Genomic DNA, 18,897 nt, shown 5'->3' on the forward strand with positions numbered 1-18,897 from the left:
CAAATACAATGCAAGGCTTGATGTATTTATTATTTAAACATGGGCTGCAGCCATAAAAAGTACATTATTTACATCAATAGTAAAAAAAAAAACAAGGCGAAGAATTCATATTTTTGAAATGAAAAAAATTCAAGTATACATGTATAAAAATATACTTATACATACATCCCTACAAGCATTTCTTTAAACGTTTTAAAAAAAAATTTAAGTGAATTAACTTGAACAAACGATATATAAACGTTTTCAAAATTTTACTTATTTTGAGTTTTTTAATGAAGTAAATTTTTGATGAAGTAAACAAAATGTGAGTACTGGGCTGGCTGGTTGGTGTTGAAATAATATCAATTTTGTAAAATTTTTTCTAACATACTCTTTTTCGTCCGCGCTTTTTTCGTTTCAAAAAACATACGAGGCTAAGAGCATTTACATACGTATATCTGCGCACTCAGCACAAATCGGTAATGCTATTCTGCGGAGTTCTGAAAACAATAAAAGTTTTATAATACTAATGGAAAACAAAGGCTTACTTTTTCATTTGGAGAACGAAATACCTAATGTACAGTATTGATAGAAGCAAGACGGTTTGTTGAAATATACATATATTTAAGCCCCTTTTTTACAAAAATCAAACGACAGCCTTGAGATTTTGTCCCCTTCTCTCGTTGGATATCTGTACTGTAATGTTTGACAGGCTGCACAGTTCAGTAGTAGCGATATAGAAGTATTACATATATGGCTATATCACATCTTTATCGAACAGTGGCTAAAATTAGAGTGGTGCTTTTTCGTTCATTTCAGAGATTCGGTTCTTTCGTTCTTTTTCTGATGAACGAACAAGTTGTTCTTTTTGTTCATCTGTTCCTTTTTTTCAAGCAAATTTGTTCACTGCTGCTCACTCCCACGAAAAAAGTCAACAAGTATAGATGGGGTTGTGTATGCAGCAATGCTTTGTGTATGTATATTTAAATAAGATATGAATAAATAAGTTAATACATATACATATGTATAATTAACTTCAAAAAAAGTTTCAAATTTCGGGAGATCCAGGAAGTTGAAAGAGTACAGACACAAATTGTAAATATGAACTTTCCAAGTTTAATAAATGTAATGATTAGTTTCTTACAAAAGATATTTTTCATAAATAGTCCACACATATCTTTTTGTAGCAGTGCCATACATATTTTAGTGTAAGTGGCATCATCGAGATTCGTGTTCACTGTGAAATTCTACGTACATATGTATGTATGAATTTACAATGTTCGCGAACGAGAAGAAAGAACTAAAAGAACAAATAGAACCGAAATCGAAGATCTAGTTCACTTGTTCAGTTGAGAGACCCGGTCAATTGAACAAGTTCAGAACGAAACGACCCAACTCTAGCCAAAATCAATGAAATGGCAAATGTTTTCCCTATTCCTCCAGGTGCGTCCAGGAAGAATAGACCACCAGTATTATTGTCCACCGCTTGCATTAATGTTTCGTATACTTGTTTTTGCTGTTCATTCAGCAACGGCACATTATTTCGAACGAATTCCTTCAATATATCAATATTGTATTGCAGGGCCCTATTCGCTAACTGTGAGTTTTAAAGTGTACACAAGAAATTGTACAGTTTTTGAAATTCTGATTCTGTAAAGCAAAACTGTGAAAAAAAAACTCACTGATAAAAATTTCGTGAGTTTTCTTGGCAGCCAGTGTACACTATTCTGACATTCAAAAACTCATACGCACTGTTGCAGAATGACTTTTTTGTTCTCATGGCGTTTGATGAATATTTTCTCACTGACATAAGACTTTTACATTCAGCGCTCATTCAGCAAAACAATGTACACAATAATTTACAGAATCGCATGAAAATTTAAAGTGTAAATTGTGTGTGCAAATGAGTTTTCAATGAGTGTACATTTTTCAGTTTTTCACAGTTACGGAATTGACACCCAGCTCTCGATTTAATTCTTCGTTGAATGCATCGTGCATCGATCGATTTGGCGTAATCATTCCTACTTCAAACAGTAGCTTGTTTGCAATAGTCAAGCGATGATCCTCAATCAGAATCAATCCTTCATTGTAGATTTCATCGGTTATTTTCGGGTCGGGATTATTCGTTCAAATGCGCAAGCGATGCAAGATATCTTCACATACATCGTCTTTGTATTTGTTCCATAACTAAATTGGTTGTGAAGGGAAACATGTGGTGATTAAAATTGCGAACAGCGCTCGTATTTGGTACACATTTGATGAAACAACTGAATCCGCAAGTGTTAAATCCCAATGAGAATCGTTCTCCAGCAAACCCAATAGTTGACATGCTTATCGATATGTTTGGCATTGGTGGCCATTCAGTTTTCAAATGCGCGAATGATTTTGGTCCACGTACATTTACCAAGAGCAGTCGCAAATAAAAACATTCATCATTTCTAGGATGAACAGTATACATGCGACCTAGCGCATCAGTGGAAAACACCTGTGGCCAATCTGGAACTGGGGTTCCTTGTTTGCGATGTTGGAATTTCTTTGTTGGTTGATTCGAAGTGTAATACTTGGGCATTTCAACGTACATCAGCGTCGCTGCGAATGGATCTGCTTCACACATTGCAAAGAAGCTTGTCAATGTTGTCGATGGTGGTCTCTCAGCTCGTTGTGGTGCATTAGCCTCAGTGAAGTACTCTTTGTCCATTTTCCAAATGTACAACTGTGGGATATCTTTCATGAATTTGAAATGACAATAATCGCCACAGTGCTTCATTAGTACTGACGTATCTGCCCATTTGGAAGTAGCTGATCTCGTCATTCGGATTTTCCGACGCAATACCAAACACAGCCATGTCGCTGCCTTTTGTGACGTACTTGCACAAATATTTTATTGATTTGGCCGAATGACAACTCTCAACGTTCGCATGTGTTATGAAAATTCGTGATAGCAGAGGGCAATATGGTACAATGAATTCATTTCCGATCTCAATCTCTTGATTTTGAACTTTAACTTTGATAGTTCGACCATTATCTTCTTTTGACGTCGACGATAAACTGGATATCCATCGTTCCCTGTGACTGTTTCAGCAACTAACGGTCGCGGATATCGTTTTGTGCACTTTCCATCAGCGCAAGGCGATAATGGATTTAATGCACCGCACGGTCCATGTACCATCTGTGTCGTCACAATGTCGTGTAGATGGGGATGAGTGATTGGATCAGGAATTTCAGCTGATATGATGTCATCCACTTCATTTGAATGTAATTTGTTCAGCAACCAAATTATGATATGAGCATGCGGTAGTCCACGCTTCTGCCATTCCACCGAGTGCATATAACAACGTGTGTTACCTAAAACTCGATACTTGGTAAGCACATCCATCATAACCTTGAGTTTTTGCTGAAATACTCTTGCGATTATGTCATGGCGATGTAGCGGTTTTTGGTCCTGGGCCAACTCACGTTCAATTTCCGTCCACTTCGGATTGCATGTGAACGTAATAAATAAATCCGGAGTTCCATAACTTCGCACGTACGTCATAGCGTCTTGAGCGTATTCGTGCATGTGGCGTGGACTTCCGATATAAGATGATGGGAGAATCGTCAGGCATCCAATATTCTGAACATTACCATCTGAATGAATAGCATCACGCAAGTGTATATAGTCCTCAGATCGTAGCTTTGCCTGATTGAATCGGATGAACGCTATAAACGTTCGGTCTTGATTTTAACATACATGTCGACAGCGAAATGATGGAATAGCCGACTGCACTTCAGAATGACATTCTCATCATGTGTACGAGACATCAGTAATTCATTGCGCTTAGATTTTTGTTCGTTGATACGCCTGAAAATGCAAAATTAAATGGATTATTAATGGAAACCAATAATAGCAATAATTAGTGTGTGAATATTGTACCTGTAATTGGATCGATCATCTTCAACGTGATGTTGTATCCGTCTTGCCTTTGCCAATAAATGATTGGATATTGTAACGCATCGTACAAACGAGTTGTCTCGTTTACACGATGCACGATATTGTTTCTTCGCTGAACAACAATGTCTCGTGATGTAGTTGGATCGCCAACAATAATTGCAGCAACATCATCAACGATGGGTGCATTGAATCTTCGCACATGTTCACCTGTTGGGGTACGATCCGCTCTTATGACAATCGTATCCGATGGCATTCGTTCCAATGCTGTTTTGAACTTATTAACCACAGCATTATTAGCGTGAAAAAATGCTTGCAACTGTTCAATAATTCGTCTCTTTAACTGTTTTGCTCCCTGCATATTGCACCGCACATTCAGCTGATCCACCATCGACGAAATGAAATATATTTGCAGAAATTGATGACGTTCATCTGGTGTTGGCACCATTGAACCATGCAAATGATATATTTGTCCTTGTATTTGTGATGACAAACAATTAAGACAAAATAATTAATTAATTAATTTTTGAAGAATACGGTGTGACTTCTGATCGTGTGATGGTGTAGTGTGTGATGTATGTGTAGTTGTTATGTGTTGCAATTGATTAGTGTGAGTGATTGGTTGTGTGTGTTGTATCTTTTACCTTGCAAGTCGGCATGAAGCCGCCTTATCGAATGATATTAGCTCAAAAGGAAGTCATGCGAAAGCAGTTATTGTATTCAAGGATGCGTTGAAGAAAATGGTTGGAATCGGGATCAGTTCCATCGAACAATGGTTTCAGTGGCTGTGGTGGTGTAAGTAATGGATCCAGTTTGACTTTTCCACTTGCGCAGCACAACCCAGCCGTTTCTCTTTTGAACTTTAACGCATTGTAATATCGGCATACAGTCGTCTTTGGTCCAATATCTAAATTGTCATCATCACTGTAGTTCGCAGATCATATTGGAATACCAAGCGATTGTATGATGCCAATGATCTTCGTGTGCTCACGCGTTGTCTCCATCGGGCATTTTCTCTTATTATATTTTCTCTTTCTTCGCTTAAGTTCTGCACGATCCACATAATTTACGCAGATCAACTTACCACCTTAAGGACAAATGCCTGCTGTTGAAGTTGAATAAAAATTTGCACAATACGCGTGACTGATTTGATGGTTTCCAATTGAACTGTTAAGAAACGAAACTTTAACCTCAATTTCACAATTTCACAGTGAACACAATACCGGTTTTAAGTTAGCGTTTCAAAGAACGTGCGCATAATAAATGTCAAATGAAATTAACCGAACAGAGTACGATGAGTAGCTGTCAAACAATGTATCACGCACCGGCGCCATCTGCTTAAAACGAAACGTACATATTTTCGTGAGGGATACTCACACACTACGTACTGGCGCCGTTGTAGTACATGCTATGTATCAGAGATGGCGCTGTATGGGAAAAATGATTTTCCCTGTTTCCTGCTTTTCACTTGAAATTTTTCCTGAGGCCGAGACCTTTCCAACGAATGCAAAACCGTGGAAATCGGTTCGTGCGTTCTGGAGTTATAGCGTCAGGAAGGAAAACCCGACTTATTTTTATATTATAGATTTGTGGTTAAAGTTACTACGGTAGTAACATCAAAAGAAATTGCGCGATTTTTTATTCCAAATTTTCGCCTGCGCGGCTTTTTTTTTTTTAATAAAACTAGTTATTTTGCAGATTTTTTCAAATTTTCCCAAAAAGGAGAAATAGTGCCCGCGGGTGTTATTTCCTTTTGAAAAAGGAAATAACGCCCGTCAAGAAAAGGAAGAAGAACTCTTCCAAATTTTCCAGCGTGCTAGTTTTAAAAAGTTTAAAATTTAAATCAAATATAGTTTGGCTATACCGTTGAGAGCTGAACAAAATATTTTTGAAGGTTGTTAACCAAAATCATGGACAATGACAAGGGGTTGATACAACATTTTTCACAATTGCAGCCATCTTGCTCCCAAATCGAATTAACATCTATTTTCGCTTCTTTGCAAACTTGTGAAAAATATTAGTAGTAGAAATAGGAAGCAAATGATTTACAACTGAATAATACTAGAAATGCCATAACGAAATGTCGTACACATTGAGCATGTTAACTTATTAATTCCGTATGTTCGGAACATTCGTCTTTATTTAAGTATCTATGGAACTGTTTTTAAATTGAGAAAAGTATTAATATATTTATTATTTGGAATATTCGGACGACGGAGGTAGCATCAACATATTCCGAATATTCCAAAATAACGGTTAGTCCGATTAGACCGGTTAGACTCCACGGATACTTCAACGGAAAAGAGCTTCTCGAAGTTTCCGAATAAAAAGGTAAATGCACTTCTTGTGTAGCAAGAACATAAGCTCAATCCTTCTGTAAAAATCAAAGCCTGAATTTAAAGTTCTGAGGAAGACATCCATTTTAAATTTTTTTGTGAGATCATGTCGATTACCGACTCGAAATCGCCTTATCTCAAAGTATTTTTCAAATATTACCTTTTTCAGGATTTGTTTCAAATGCGCCATTTTTCATAATTAGGTTGAAGAGCGCCCCATCTCAGAAGTTTTTTCAACAATAGCCCTATATTATGTCACAATGTATTGAATTTATGCTCAGATAGGGCAGTTCTAGAACCATTTCTCTACTTCCAAAAATATTAAGTAAAACTTTAATAATTTCCCCAAAAATTGCATTTACAAAATTACTATCACTTTTTATATACTACTTAAGGTACTTTCCTACTTCAATTTTTGCTGAAGCTCTGCTGTTATAAGAGAGCAAGCATGATTATATTGGTTTTTGGATATAGTACATCGCATTCGTAAACATCCCCACATGATCTAAACTCCAGCATATCAACATTTTTTCGAAATGAAAAAACTTTTTTAAATTTTTGATGTTACTTTGTCGTGGACTTAAACCCAGGATCTTCGGTATGATAGGCGACGCAAGCTGAATATAGCATCGAAATTAGTCACGTATCGCCCCTTTATTTTTATACTCAGCTGAGCAGAGCTCACAGAGTATATTAACTTTGTTCGCATAACGGTAATCCGTAACGGCATAAACTAATCGAGATAGATATAGACTTCTATATATCAAAATGATCTGGGTGAAAAAAAAAAAAAATTCATTTAGCCATGTCCGTCTGTCTGTAAACACGATAACTTGAGTAAATTTTGAGGTATCTTGATGAAATTTGGTATGTAGGTTCCTGGGCGCTCATCTCAGATCGATATATAAAATGAACGAAATCTGACTACAACCACGCCCACTTTTTCGATATCGAAAATTTCGAAAAACCGAAAAAGTGCGATAATTCATTACCAACGACGGATAAAGCGATGAAACTTGGTAGGTGCGTTGACTTTATGACGCAAAATAGAAAGTTTGAAAAATTTTGGACAATGGGCGTGGCACCGCCTACTTTTAAAAGAAGGTAATTTGAAAGTTTTGCAAGCTGTCGTTGGCAGTCGTTGAAGATATCATGATGAAATTTGGTAGGCACGTTACTACTATTACTATATGTGTGCTAAATAAGAATTAGCGAAATCGGGCGTGTTCCCCACTTTAAAAAAAATTTTTTTTAAAGTCAAATTTTAACAACAAATTTAATATTTTTACAGTATAAAAGTAAATTATGTCAACATTCTACTCCGGTAATGATATGGTGCAACAAAATACAAAGATAAAAGAGAATTTCAAAATGGGCGTAACTCCGCCATTTTTCATTTAATTCGTCTAGAATACTTTTAATGCCATAAGTCGAACAAAAAAATACCAATCCTTGTGAAATTTGGTAGGGACATAGATTCTATGACAATAACTGTTTTCTGTGAAAATGGGCAAAATCTGTCCTTCCACTCGGCCGTTAACACAATAAATTGCGCAAAAAACGATATATCTTAACTAAACTTAGTTCACTTTCTTATCTGAAGTCGCTTTATCTTCGTATAAAATATGGCCAAAATCCGACTATGACCAGGCCCACTTTTCCGATATCGAAAATTACGAAAAATGAAAAAATGCCATAATTCTGTACCAAATATGAAAAAAGAGATGAAACATGGTAATTGGATTGGTTTATTGACGCAAAATATAACTTTAGAAACAACTTTGTAAAATGGGTGTGACACCTACCATATTAAGTAGAAGAAAATGAAAAAGTTCTGCAGGACGAAATCAAAGCCCTTGGAATCTTGGCAGGAATACTGTTCGTGGTATGACATATATAAATAAATTAGCGGTACCCGACAGAAGATGTTCTGGGTCACCCTGGTCCACATTTTGGTCGATATCTCGAAAACGCCTTCACATATACAACTAAGGGCTACTCCCTTTTAAAACCCTCATTAATACTTGTAATTTGATACCCATATCGTACAAACACATTCTAGATTCACCCCTGGTCCACCCTTATTGCGATATCTCGAAAAGGCGTCCACCTATAGAACTAAGGCCCACTACGTTTTAAATAATCATTAACACCTTTCATTTGATGCACATGTCATACAAACACATTCCAGGGTTACCCTAGGTTCATTTTGCTAAATGGTGATTTTTCCTTATTTTGTCTCCAAAGCTCTCAGCTGAGTATGTAATGTTCGGTTACGCCCGAACTTAGCCTTCCTTACTTGTTAAAGCTAAAGTTATTTGCGATGATCACAAATAGATTACCTACTACCAACAATTTTTAAAAATATCGCATTTTAACCATTTTTTGACATTCCAAAATAGAGATTTTACCCAAAAGTTGAGTATGCTTCCTTATGTTTTTCTCACTGAAATCGGAAAGTTCGGAAAATTTTACTGGAGGACACCATTTTCGAGGCACATCATTTTAAGATTTCAATATCTACTTATCGATCAAATTAAACAAGATTCAGCAAAGAAGAAATATAATAAATCGTGAATTGCGATTATTCGAATAATCTAAGTAAATTAACTATTCGAATAGTGAAATTCGATTAATAAACGTACAAAAAGTATTCAAATTATAAACATACATACACATTAGATCATTTAAGATTTGTGTTATTTTTCTCCAAAACCAGATGAATAGTTTTGTTAATTTAATAAAATAGGCAGTTTAATACGCGTTCCCAATTTTTAAAAACAATAGAGTTTTATAAGAAAAATCAAACGTGATACTGGCATATGCACATATTTTGTTACAGAATAAAATTACCCACGATAAATTCTAAGGTTTATGTTAAAGTTTGAGTTAAATGCTCCAGTCGAACCGTTCCACAAATGCAAATATATTGTAACGCATTTAGTGAAATTCCGCCTATTTGCAACCTTCTGCTTACGTTCGTATCGCTAAACTGTTGAATAAAACACTCCAACATTCTGTATTACAAAATGGTCTCTATTAGACTCCTTTGAAAGTACTTCGCAATTAAACTTCACTTTGAACTGACAGCGTGCTTAAATCAAACTGATTAATGATTGCTCAGCTTGCGCTCTTTTATACCATCTGCTGCTTCATTCACTTATTTCTACTACAGTCTAGGCCATAGTGTAGAAGTACAAGTGTGTTGACTTCTTTCTGACAGGCACTCGCTTAAGTGAGCATAACGGGAAAATATGGGTTGCCATTGTTGTTTCGGTTGAAAACGGTCAATTAGGGTTCTGTGTAGAGACGTAAAAGATTGAAACAGGGTTTATGTAGTCACAAAAATGTCGCTCCTGTTCCACAGCATTTTAATTTTATATCATGGCGAAAAGTGTTCAGTTCAGAGTTATTGATTTTCATTAAAAGTTTAATTTATTACGGAGGGTTACTCTTTTAAGTGTAAAAAGCAGGGAAAACGTAGTTTTTCAAATTATTGTGAACAACTTTTTAATCTGAATTTCTGTACCCAAGTATATTTGTGTAACACAAGAATCTGGAGGTCAATTCCTTAACTATGAAAAACTGAAAAATGTACACTTATTGAAAACTCATTTGCACACACAATTTACACTTTGAATTTAGTTGTGTTTTTATGCACAAAATTTTGAAACTAAAAACAAAATTTTCATTTGTCAGAAAAAATAAGGAAAAAAATAAGTCAAAAACCCTATCGAAAGACAAACTGGCTTGTTTGTTTTTAATGAAATACGTTGTATTTTTCCTGTATTTCGTTAGTTTTTTTAAATATATTTCACACACTTACACCAGTACTGAATCCTCGACAAAAAATATAAGAGAAAATACAAGAAAAATACATAGAAAATAAAGTAGTGTCATATAGGAGTTTTTTTTGCACTTACATCACCATTTTATTTGCAGTAGACTTTCACAGCTACAGGCTGATTTACACAGACGCTTTGGTTGTGTTGCATTCATTAAGTCATCTGTCGGGCGAAGTATCGAAAAATTTACATAAATGCTTTGGTTGCGTGTCTACGCTTTACAACGCCAGACGAAAAACAATGAAACGCCGTACGTTATCTTTGCTTTGAAGCGACCAAAGCGTTTATATAATTCTGCCCTTATGCATTTGTGTAAACAACCTTAGAAGTGAAATTTTTCCATGTTACACGTGTGGCGCTTTATATTTTGACTCTAATTTAAATAAATTGTGCTTTCCGTACGTTCCCGTATTGCTGCAGGCTACAAATCTTCTAGTATTATTATCTCCGCGGAAATATATGCAACTATTTCATCGGTAAATACTACTAAGTTTTATTAAACTATCAAATGCAACTCAGCTTGAAGTACTCTTACGTACCAAAAATGCAACTCTAGACCTGAGATTTGCATCAGGTGAGCGAGGCTGTTTGTAGTTTTGACGTTTGTCGCTTAGCTGACACACTTGTATACGTACACTATGGTCTAGGCGTTTCGCCTGCTAGAACTGCTGTACATATCTCCTACTTGTAATTAGCTGTATACAAGTATATTTGTAGTTTGTATCACGGTTGCCACAGCCTGTTTTCATTTGGGACGTTTTTCAGAAGTTTTTAAAATTTTTTCATCCAACTCAAAAAAAGTTATGAATTTTTAAAAAAAACACCGTTTTTGTTTTCAAAATGCTATACATTTTTCAAAAAGTGACCGTTTGGGATCTTTTTTTTTTTAATTTGTTTTTAAATGTACTTTTCGGAAAAAAATTCAAAAAAATTTTTAAAGTTTTTTTTTTGTAATATTTCAGTTCTTCGAGATTTTTCTAATTTCGCCCTGTTTTTTTTTTTTTCTCATAAAAACCTTCAATCTATTCTGCAGTCATCCCCACTAATCCCGGAGTGGGCCGAGAATTTTTTTTTTTTATTTAATTGAAAAAAAACTTTACAATTTTTTTTGTATTTTTTCCGAAAAGTACATTTAAAAACATATTTAAAAAAAAAAATGATCCAAAACGGTCAATTTTTGAAAAAGTTATAGCATTTTGAAAAAAACACCGTTTTCCAACTCAAAATAAGTTTTAAATATTTTGAAAAAAACGGTGTTTTAACTGCTATAACTATTTCAAAAATTGACCGTTTGGGATCATTTTTTTTTTAAATATGTTTTTAAAAATGTACTTTTCGGAAAAAATACAAAAAAAATCGTAAAGTTTTTTTTTTTTCAATTAAATAAAAAAAAAAAAAAATTCTCGGCCCACTCCGGGATTAGTGGGGATGATTGCAGAATTGATTGAAGGTTTTTATGAGAAAAAAAAACAGGACGAAATTAGAAAAATCTCGAAGAACTGAAATATTACAAAAAAAAAACTTTAAACATTTTTTTGAATTTTTTTCCGAAAAGTACATTTAAAAACAAATTAAAAAAAAAAAAAAAGATCCCAACCGGTCACTTTTTGAAAAATTTATAGCATTTTGAAAACAAAAACGGTGTTTTTTTAAAAATTCATAACTTTTTTTGAGTTAGATGAAACAATTTTAAAAACTTCTGAAAAACGTCTTTCGTAAGCTAGAAAAAGAAGAAAAACTTTCAGCCAATTCTAAAGGTGTCGGGTTCAAAATTGGTCGAAATGGGATGGAATAACCCGTATATATTTAAAAACTTAAAGCATATATGTTTATAATATATTCTGGGCTACATCGAAAAAAAACGTATAATAAAAACAGTTTTATATCGTTCATTGTATAACTTTTCCAGGAGCAGCCTATGTCTTTCACCCACCAAACGTAATGAGGACCTGTGTTTTGGGTACAAAATTCTTTGGCAAACATTATGTGGAGAAAATTGATTGAAAAGAGATTGAAATAAACTCCAATTTATTGCGTAATTTGGTTTTAATAAGAGACAATTCAAAAAATGTTCGCTCTGCGGCCGCTGAACTATGTGGCAGACTTAGTAAATCATATTCAAAACCAAGCAATTCTCCAAAACACTTTTCGTTCATACCATTTCTATAAAAGCTTTCTTTTTCTCAAAAAGCTAAAACGTCTATATCAGGTTTAAAATCGCAATTTAACAGTCTTAAAAGCTTCAATTGTGTAACAATGGTATCTTGATCGCACTTTATCAAGTACGAAAAGTTATTTATTAACGGTATTATAGAAGTTTCGGTTTCTGCTAATACCTTGTCGGGAGTAATTGTACATAAAACTTGTACACACATCTAGAAAAATCAAAGCGTTTTTGCATTTGCTTTAAGAGTTCAATATAAAAATCTAAAATATTTTTTTTACCGCAAGTCGTTATACATCTGTAAAGTTATCGCTTTCAAGAAATACTTCAGCTTTACTTCCAACAAAAATAGTTTTCAATTCAAGGTAGAAAGTTTTATCACTTAAATCAAAATTTTTTAAGCATGCAATATTTTTTATGTAATGCATGAAGTTGTTGAAGATAAGCTTGAAGTGTGCTTCAATTAGATGGTATAGGAATGGCAGACGAATCTTTTCTGATTGGAACTCTTTATTTAAGGTATTTATAATTTTAAGAATAAAGGCGAGAAACAACATATACGCTATTATTTCGGGATCTGACATTAAATTTGCTAATTATATTGCTCTAACGCCACTTCGAGACACGAAGATAAAAAATAAAGACGCAGTGCCTCCCATTATTCATTTCTCCGAACTATCACACTCTCCAGAGCGAGCCAACGAGTAAAAGAAATACCAAGTATTTTGTGTGGCTTAACACAATAGTCCCGAAATTCTTAAAACTCACTAATTCGCTTTGGGCTGTGTGAAAAAAATGTGTATATATTCCTATACAAACTCTCAATTTCTGCCGGTATTGGCTGACACGCATAGCTTGAACATAAATGTAGTGAGTGACAGAGTATCACTCTTTAATTTAGTTTTAAGTCCATTCAATTCCCCGGCCATCGTATTGGCTCCATCAGTGGCGAGCCCTATCATATTACTTATTGGCACACCGTGCATTAGAAAAAAATTCTTTATTGTCTGATATATCGAATCCACGAAAATTTGTTTGCCCTAAGATCCGACACTGTTCTGTTCAACGTCTCCTTACCTAAGCTTTCTGCTACCTGACTTGCCTTTGTTCAGCCGCATTTTACTGATCGTACAATGCAAATTTTTTATCAGTGTTGAGTATTGTTATGAAAAAATTAAAAAAAATTCAAATCGAAGTACCGAAATCATGACGGCTCGCCCAAAAAGGACCAAAATTGAAAAAAAGGACTAGCGGACCAAACGGTGTTGGAGCGGACCAAATTTGGTCCAAATGGACCCAAAGTGGCAACCGTGGTTTGTATCCATATATGTGAGTAATATTTCGCTGATGATTACAAGTGTGTCGTAATATCTCTTCGTGCCTTATATATATGAGTGTAAATTATGATTATTGTGTTTATGTACACAGTGTGGCTCGCTTCAATGTTTTTGTGTTGGGAGTTTATTACTACTGATCGCAATATTCGTCACAATATTTAGTTCATCGGTTACCACCATACAAACCATTGTAAATTTTACTAAGTAGCGCAACTAACAGCTGATCGATGAAAATTCGCACATTCACACGCACAGTTCTCGACTCAGTTTCAAAAAAAAACTTTAGATAATTTAATTCAAATTTTAAAGTGAGATAATCCTTGCCAATTAATGTATACAGAATATATATGGCGTTTTTGTTGTTATTAAAACAATAGTTTTATTTATATTAAAGCTTTTATCATTTTTTTTTAACTTTGAAAAAACTCCGAACACCATTCCTTCATTATATGACATTCGACTGCCTAGTCCACTGCCTTCCACTCTATTCGCAACATAACCTCTACTTAAGCTGCCAAACTATATAGTAAACAATGATACAAACTATGAATGTACGTAAAAAGTCAATGCTATAAGATAAATGATTTGTTTAGAATTGGTAATGCTTTTAAGAAAACAAATAGATGACATAGTGCTTTAAAGTCAAATTGCAAATGTAGAATTGTTGGTTAAGCCAATTACCTCCTCTCAATCTTTTCCGAGTGTGGACATATCGTATACGATAAAATACGTGCGATGAGTTACGGGTAGTGGAAGATAAACCCCAGAGAAGTTCCGTAAATAGAACTGAATTTTTCAGAGTAATTTTATTCTTTGTAACCAAAAGGTAAACTTTCGATATCTTTTTATCAAACTAGTATAGTTTTATTTGAAATAGATGGGGACCCTTATCGTGTTGTACCATCCATACTCGAAAGCCAATTTAATTTTTGAATACAACAGCTTTATGGTAAATCGGATTAATAACTCGGACCACAAATCACCGCACCACGAGAACTCCTTAGATTCACAATTTGCTACCCATACGATAGCATCACATATTCTTATTGAATGTTTGAGTCAAAATCACTTTTGATCCGTGATTAATGGTCAGATTGTCTATGGCGTCGTGACAATTTGCGTCGAAGTCACTAAGATTCACAATCATCACTATATAAAGCGAAAGATTTCACAAAAGCACTCATGTTTACTGTCACTCACTGAAGTGAATGAATGCTCTTATGTTATACGAGTTTTTTTGGGGATTCAAGGGGTTGTGTAGCGCAATATATAGCTTCTCCAACCCAATTGTCAACCTCACCTTCGAGCGGCGAATCCCGTTTCACTAACAGACGAGGCTCTGGCGACCCCAAGCTCCTCATGGAACTTGGGGGTGGGGAGGGAGGGATGGCCTGAGGGTTTAATGTGGCCATATAAATCGTTCCCGAGATGGTCGGGCCAGCACCTTAATGGTGCTGTGTTACCGGAGCGTATCGGATCTGTATCCGACAAAGGACCATCACATCGATAACACTCCCCAAAGCCTTCGGGGAGTAACCTAATCGCTAAAACAACAACAACGAGTTTTGTTGGTTCAAACGAGAAAAGATGACTCGCAGCGTCACGTTGCGTTATACATAATTTATCCCTTAATTAAATGGAGTTACACTGAAATGGCAGCCCTTTTTACTTTATGAACAAAATTGAAAAGCAGCAAATCGGCTGCTGAGTGGAATACCACCCTAACTCGGCTACCTTTTCAAAAATGACCTATTTCAGAACAATTTCGAAAGCGCCCTATATCAGAAAACTTTTGGAAAGTGACCTATGTATGTCGTATTTTATTTTGTAGATATTCCGACAGGGTGGATAAATGCTGTATATTGGAACGATTTTCCGTCATCCCTTGTCAAATTGGTTTTGAGAAAACCGGTTTCAGCGTTGTGCCATCATCAGTGTCGATTTTCGTTCTGATCTGTTGTTGTCGTTTATCCTGTATTTATAGTTAGTAGGTACATGAGCAGGTATTGTCAAATTGATGCTTGTGTATATTTAGTTATGTGTATGTGCTGTGTGTTCATTCAGAACCGAGGGTGATTTTTACTGATCGATTTGTGTGGCTGACTGAGGCAGGTAAAAATCCGTAATTTGCTTGCTTCTTCAACGGCGATAGTATGCAGACGAGATTTTTTATTTTTGAAAAGTGTTGATGTAAAAATTGCTGGTAAGTTTTCGCGTGTAAAGTGTACAATATAGAATATATAACATGAGTTTTCTGCCCATTAATATTGCAATAAAATTAAGATTTATTGCGTTTAAAGACTTTTTCAATAACACTAAGATGTATATTTTGGAGCGAAAAATCTGAAATAAGTGCACGGGGGAGGGTTCGACAATATGTTTTGGGAGGCTTCGACAAAGTTTTTACTTAGCAAGTAATATTTTACAGGCATCAAGATGCCAAATATCTACAAAAGAAAGTTCCCTGAAAAGATCATCAACGAAGACAAAATGAAAAAAGCCATCGAGGAGATAAAACAAAAAAAAGAAACCCCATCAAGCGCTGTTATACTTCAAGAAATGTTCAAATCTTCATCATGGATTGACGTATGACTTGGCTAGACGATTCGTTTTTGTTTTTGTTATTATGTTCACTGACAAAACAAATTTCTTTTACACTGGTGTAGTCGTGGAATTTGAAAATTCGACGTGCGTCGCGAAATTCCTCAGACATCAAAATAAAACCCAATATTTCTATGAACCGATTGTAGAAGACAGACACTTGGTTTCAAAGCAGGATATAATAATTATATTGCCCGCAACTGAACATCCACCAGGAGGTTCACGTGCGCAAAGCAAGTTTATTTTTAACTTTGATTTTTCAAATTTAGATGTTCGTTAAAAGTGCAGTTATACTTTATTTTTCGCTTAAATTTTTTATGTTTTTGTTCGAAAAATTTGTTACTGTATTGAAATAAATAACATCAAATATAAATTAAAAATCGTATTTAGAGTTTTTTCCAACATCCTTTTTTTGTTTTGCTGGTTAAATTGATATATTTGATAAATGTCGAAACCTCCCACTCAATGTCGAAGCCACCCAGATGACGGACGAAGCCTCCCCGAAAAAGGGAGTTTTCGTCATATTTTTTGTTTTTGGTTATTTGATTATAACTTAGAAAAGAAGCATGTGGAATATTAACCACAAATCCGAAGTGTCATAAACATACATGGCATCAGTAATTATGAAAGGAGTTATCTATTTCTCATTCTAGTTTCTCTAAAAAAATCATTTTCTCTTTACCTGTCGAAGCCTCCCCCTCTACCCTACTTTGTTTCTTGTAAACCAGTTTTAAAGGATCGAATATTGTGTCAGAAATTGTGTTTATCTGTTCGTTTATTATTCTACCGTCGAATGTTTTCTGTTTGTAGATTTCCATGTTTTCGAATACGTTGAGACGTCGGCCTTTTGCTTGTATGTGAAGAACCCTAACTCTTTTATTGATGTTTGCTGGGGAACATTCATTCTCGACCATGTGATTCGCGAAGTTAGACTCTGGTATAATGTTTGGATTCCTTATTTTTTTGTTGTAATCTGTAATATGTTCTCTGAACCTCGTTCTTATTTGCCGTCCTGTTTGTCCTATGTAACTATGTTGGCATCCGCAGGTAAGCTTGTATACGCCGTGGCTGCTAAACGGATCCTTTGAGTTAGTGCTAGTTCTTAGTTTTCGCCCTAGATTGTTCGATGTTTTGAATGATGTGTTAATGCTGTATTTTTTAAAAAAGTTTGCCAATTTATATGTTGCTTTACCAGTATATGTCATAGTCGTCCAGCTGTTATTTTCCTTTTCATTATTTCTTTTTGGTTCTCCATTTGTTCTTCTGAGCTTATCTACTAGTGCTTTTTTATATCCGTTGTTTGCAGCGATGTTATATATGACCTCAAGTTCTCTCTTATATGCCTCTTGTGTAAGAGGTGTTCTTTCAAGTATATGTACCAAATGCCTTAATGCTGCATTTTTATGCTGTTGGTGGTGATTTGAGGTATTATGTATTATTGTGTCGGTGGCCGTTGCCTTTCTATATATGTCATAGTTAAATCTTTTGACATTACATTCCGTTTTTGTCTTTTCGGCCATTGTTTACTATATAGTTTGGCAGCTTAAGTAGATGTTATGTTCCGAATAGAGTGGAAGGCAGTGAACTAGGGAGTCGAATGTCATATAATGAAGGAATGGTGTTCGGAGTTTTTTCAAAGTTAAAAAAAAAAATCATAAAAGCTTTAATATAAATAAAACCATTGTTAATGACTTTTTCCGGTCAATTTATTTATAGAATTAAATTTTGGTTAGGCTTTTTGACCAATGTATTTTAGATGCAAAATAAAAACTTTATTTCATCTTTCTACCCGACGTTTCGCTAGTCTCTCTAGCTTCTTCAGGGGGATATCTGTTTATTTAGGAAAAACAACAAAAACATTAAAGCATGTGGTAAAAACTGAAATGAAAACTAATATTACATCACATTTTTATATACACATGAATACATGATAAATATCACAAATCACAAATAAACACGTAACACCCTAATAAAACATTTATCACACTTACATATTTATATTGTTTTAAATATTAAATTATTCAAAAAAATATTATTTGTAATTCTTTAGTGGTATCCTTGTCATACTAAACTAATAAATTTGACTATAGACATAAAGTGTAGGCAGCGGCGACGTCATCGGTATCTTCCTTTTTATTTATTGTTTTGTCTCTATTTTGTAAAATTCTTAAGCTTTCCAATGTTAGTCTGGTTTTTCCTTGTTTGTTTTTATCAAGTATCCGTATATTCGCTAAATCAGCTGTATGGTCGTTTTCTGTTGTGTGCTGTGATAATGCTGTGCTTTGCTTCTTTTTCTTTATATCAGCTGTATGTTCGATTAGTCGAACTTGTAACGCCCGTTTCGTCTGACCGATGTATATTTTGTTGCAGTCTTCGTTTTCATTGCCTTTGCATGTTATTTCGTAGATTACATTGCTTTGCTGTAGTTTTTCAATAGGGCTTTTTGCTCTTGTGAATATCGTCGATAATGTTTGGTTTGATTTGTAGGCTAGTGATATTTTCAGTTTGTTGTTGGTGAGTGTTTTGCTAAAGTTTTCTGTGAGTTTCGGTATGTATGTTACACTGAAATATTGTTTTGTTTCTGCCTCTTCTCGTGTTGATTTACTTTGTTGGCTGTTTATTTCAATTACTTTTTGTTCAGTCAGGCTTTTTATTAGGGTGCTCGGATAATTGTTATTTCTTAAAATTTCGTTCATTTTACTAATAT

At 34.7% G+C, this 18,897-nt stretch overlaps 2 protein-coding genes across 3 annotated transcripts in view; one reads left to right on the plus strand and one right to left on the minus strand.

Moving 5' to 3' along the window:
* Window positions 1–18,897, plus strand: part of LOC137254429 (aldo-keto reductase family 1 member B1-like) — a 124,255-nt gene that overhangs the window by 8,899 nt on the left and 96,459 nt on the right. The window contains exon 1 of one of the 2 annotated variants that reach the window (XM_067792089.1): window positions 14,212–14,415. The exons of the other annotated variant lie outside the window; for it this stretch is intronic. The gene's annotated coding sequence lies outside the window, so the exon portion shown is untranslated. Of the gene's footprint in view, window positions 1–14,211; window positions 14,416–18,897 lie in introns of those variants that run through there. 2 annotated transcript variants of the gene reach the window in all.
* Window positions 3,326–5,051, minus strand: LOC137253660 (uncharacterized). The gene is made up of 3 exons (XM_067791003.1): window positions 4,552–5,051; window positions 3,893–4,381; window positions 3,326–3,820 (listed from the first exon to the last, which is right to left on the minus strand). Exons 2-3 carry the CDS (start codon window positions 4,353–4,355, stop codon window positions 3,780–3,782), a joined length of 504 nt encoding a protein of 167 aa, XP_067647104.1. The 5' UTR covers window positions 4,356–4,381; window positions 4,552–5,051; the 3' UTR covers window positions 3,326–3,779.

This window comes from Eurosta solidaginis, chromosome 5 (assembly GCF_040869045.1).
Source record: "Eurosta solidaginis isolate ZX-2024a chromosome 5, ASM4086904v1, whole genome shotgun sequence".
In the NCBI taxonomy this organism is placed as follows: Eukaryota; Metazoa; Arthropoda; class Insecta; order Diptera; family Tephritidae; genus Eurosta; species Eurosta solidaginis.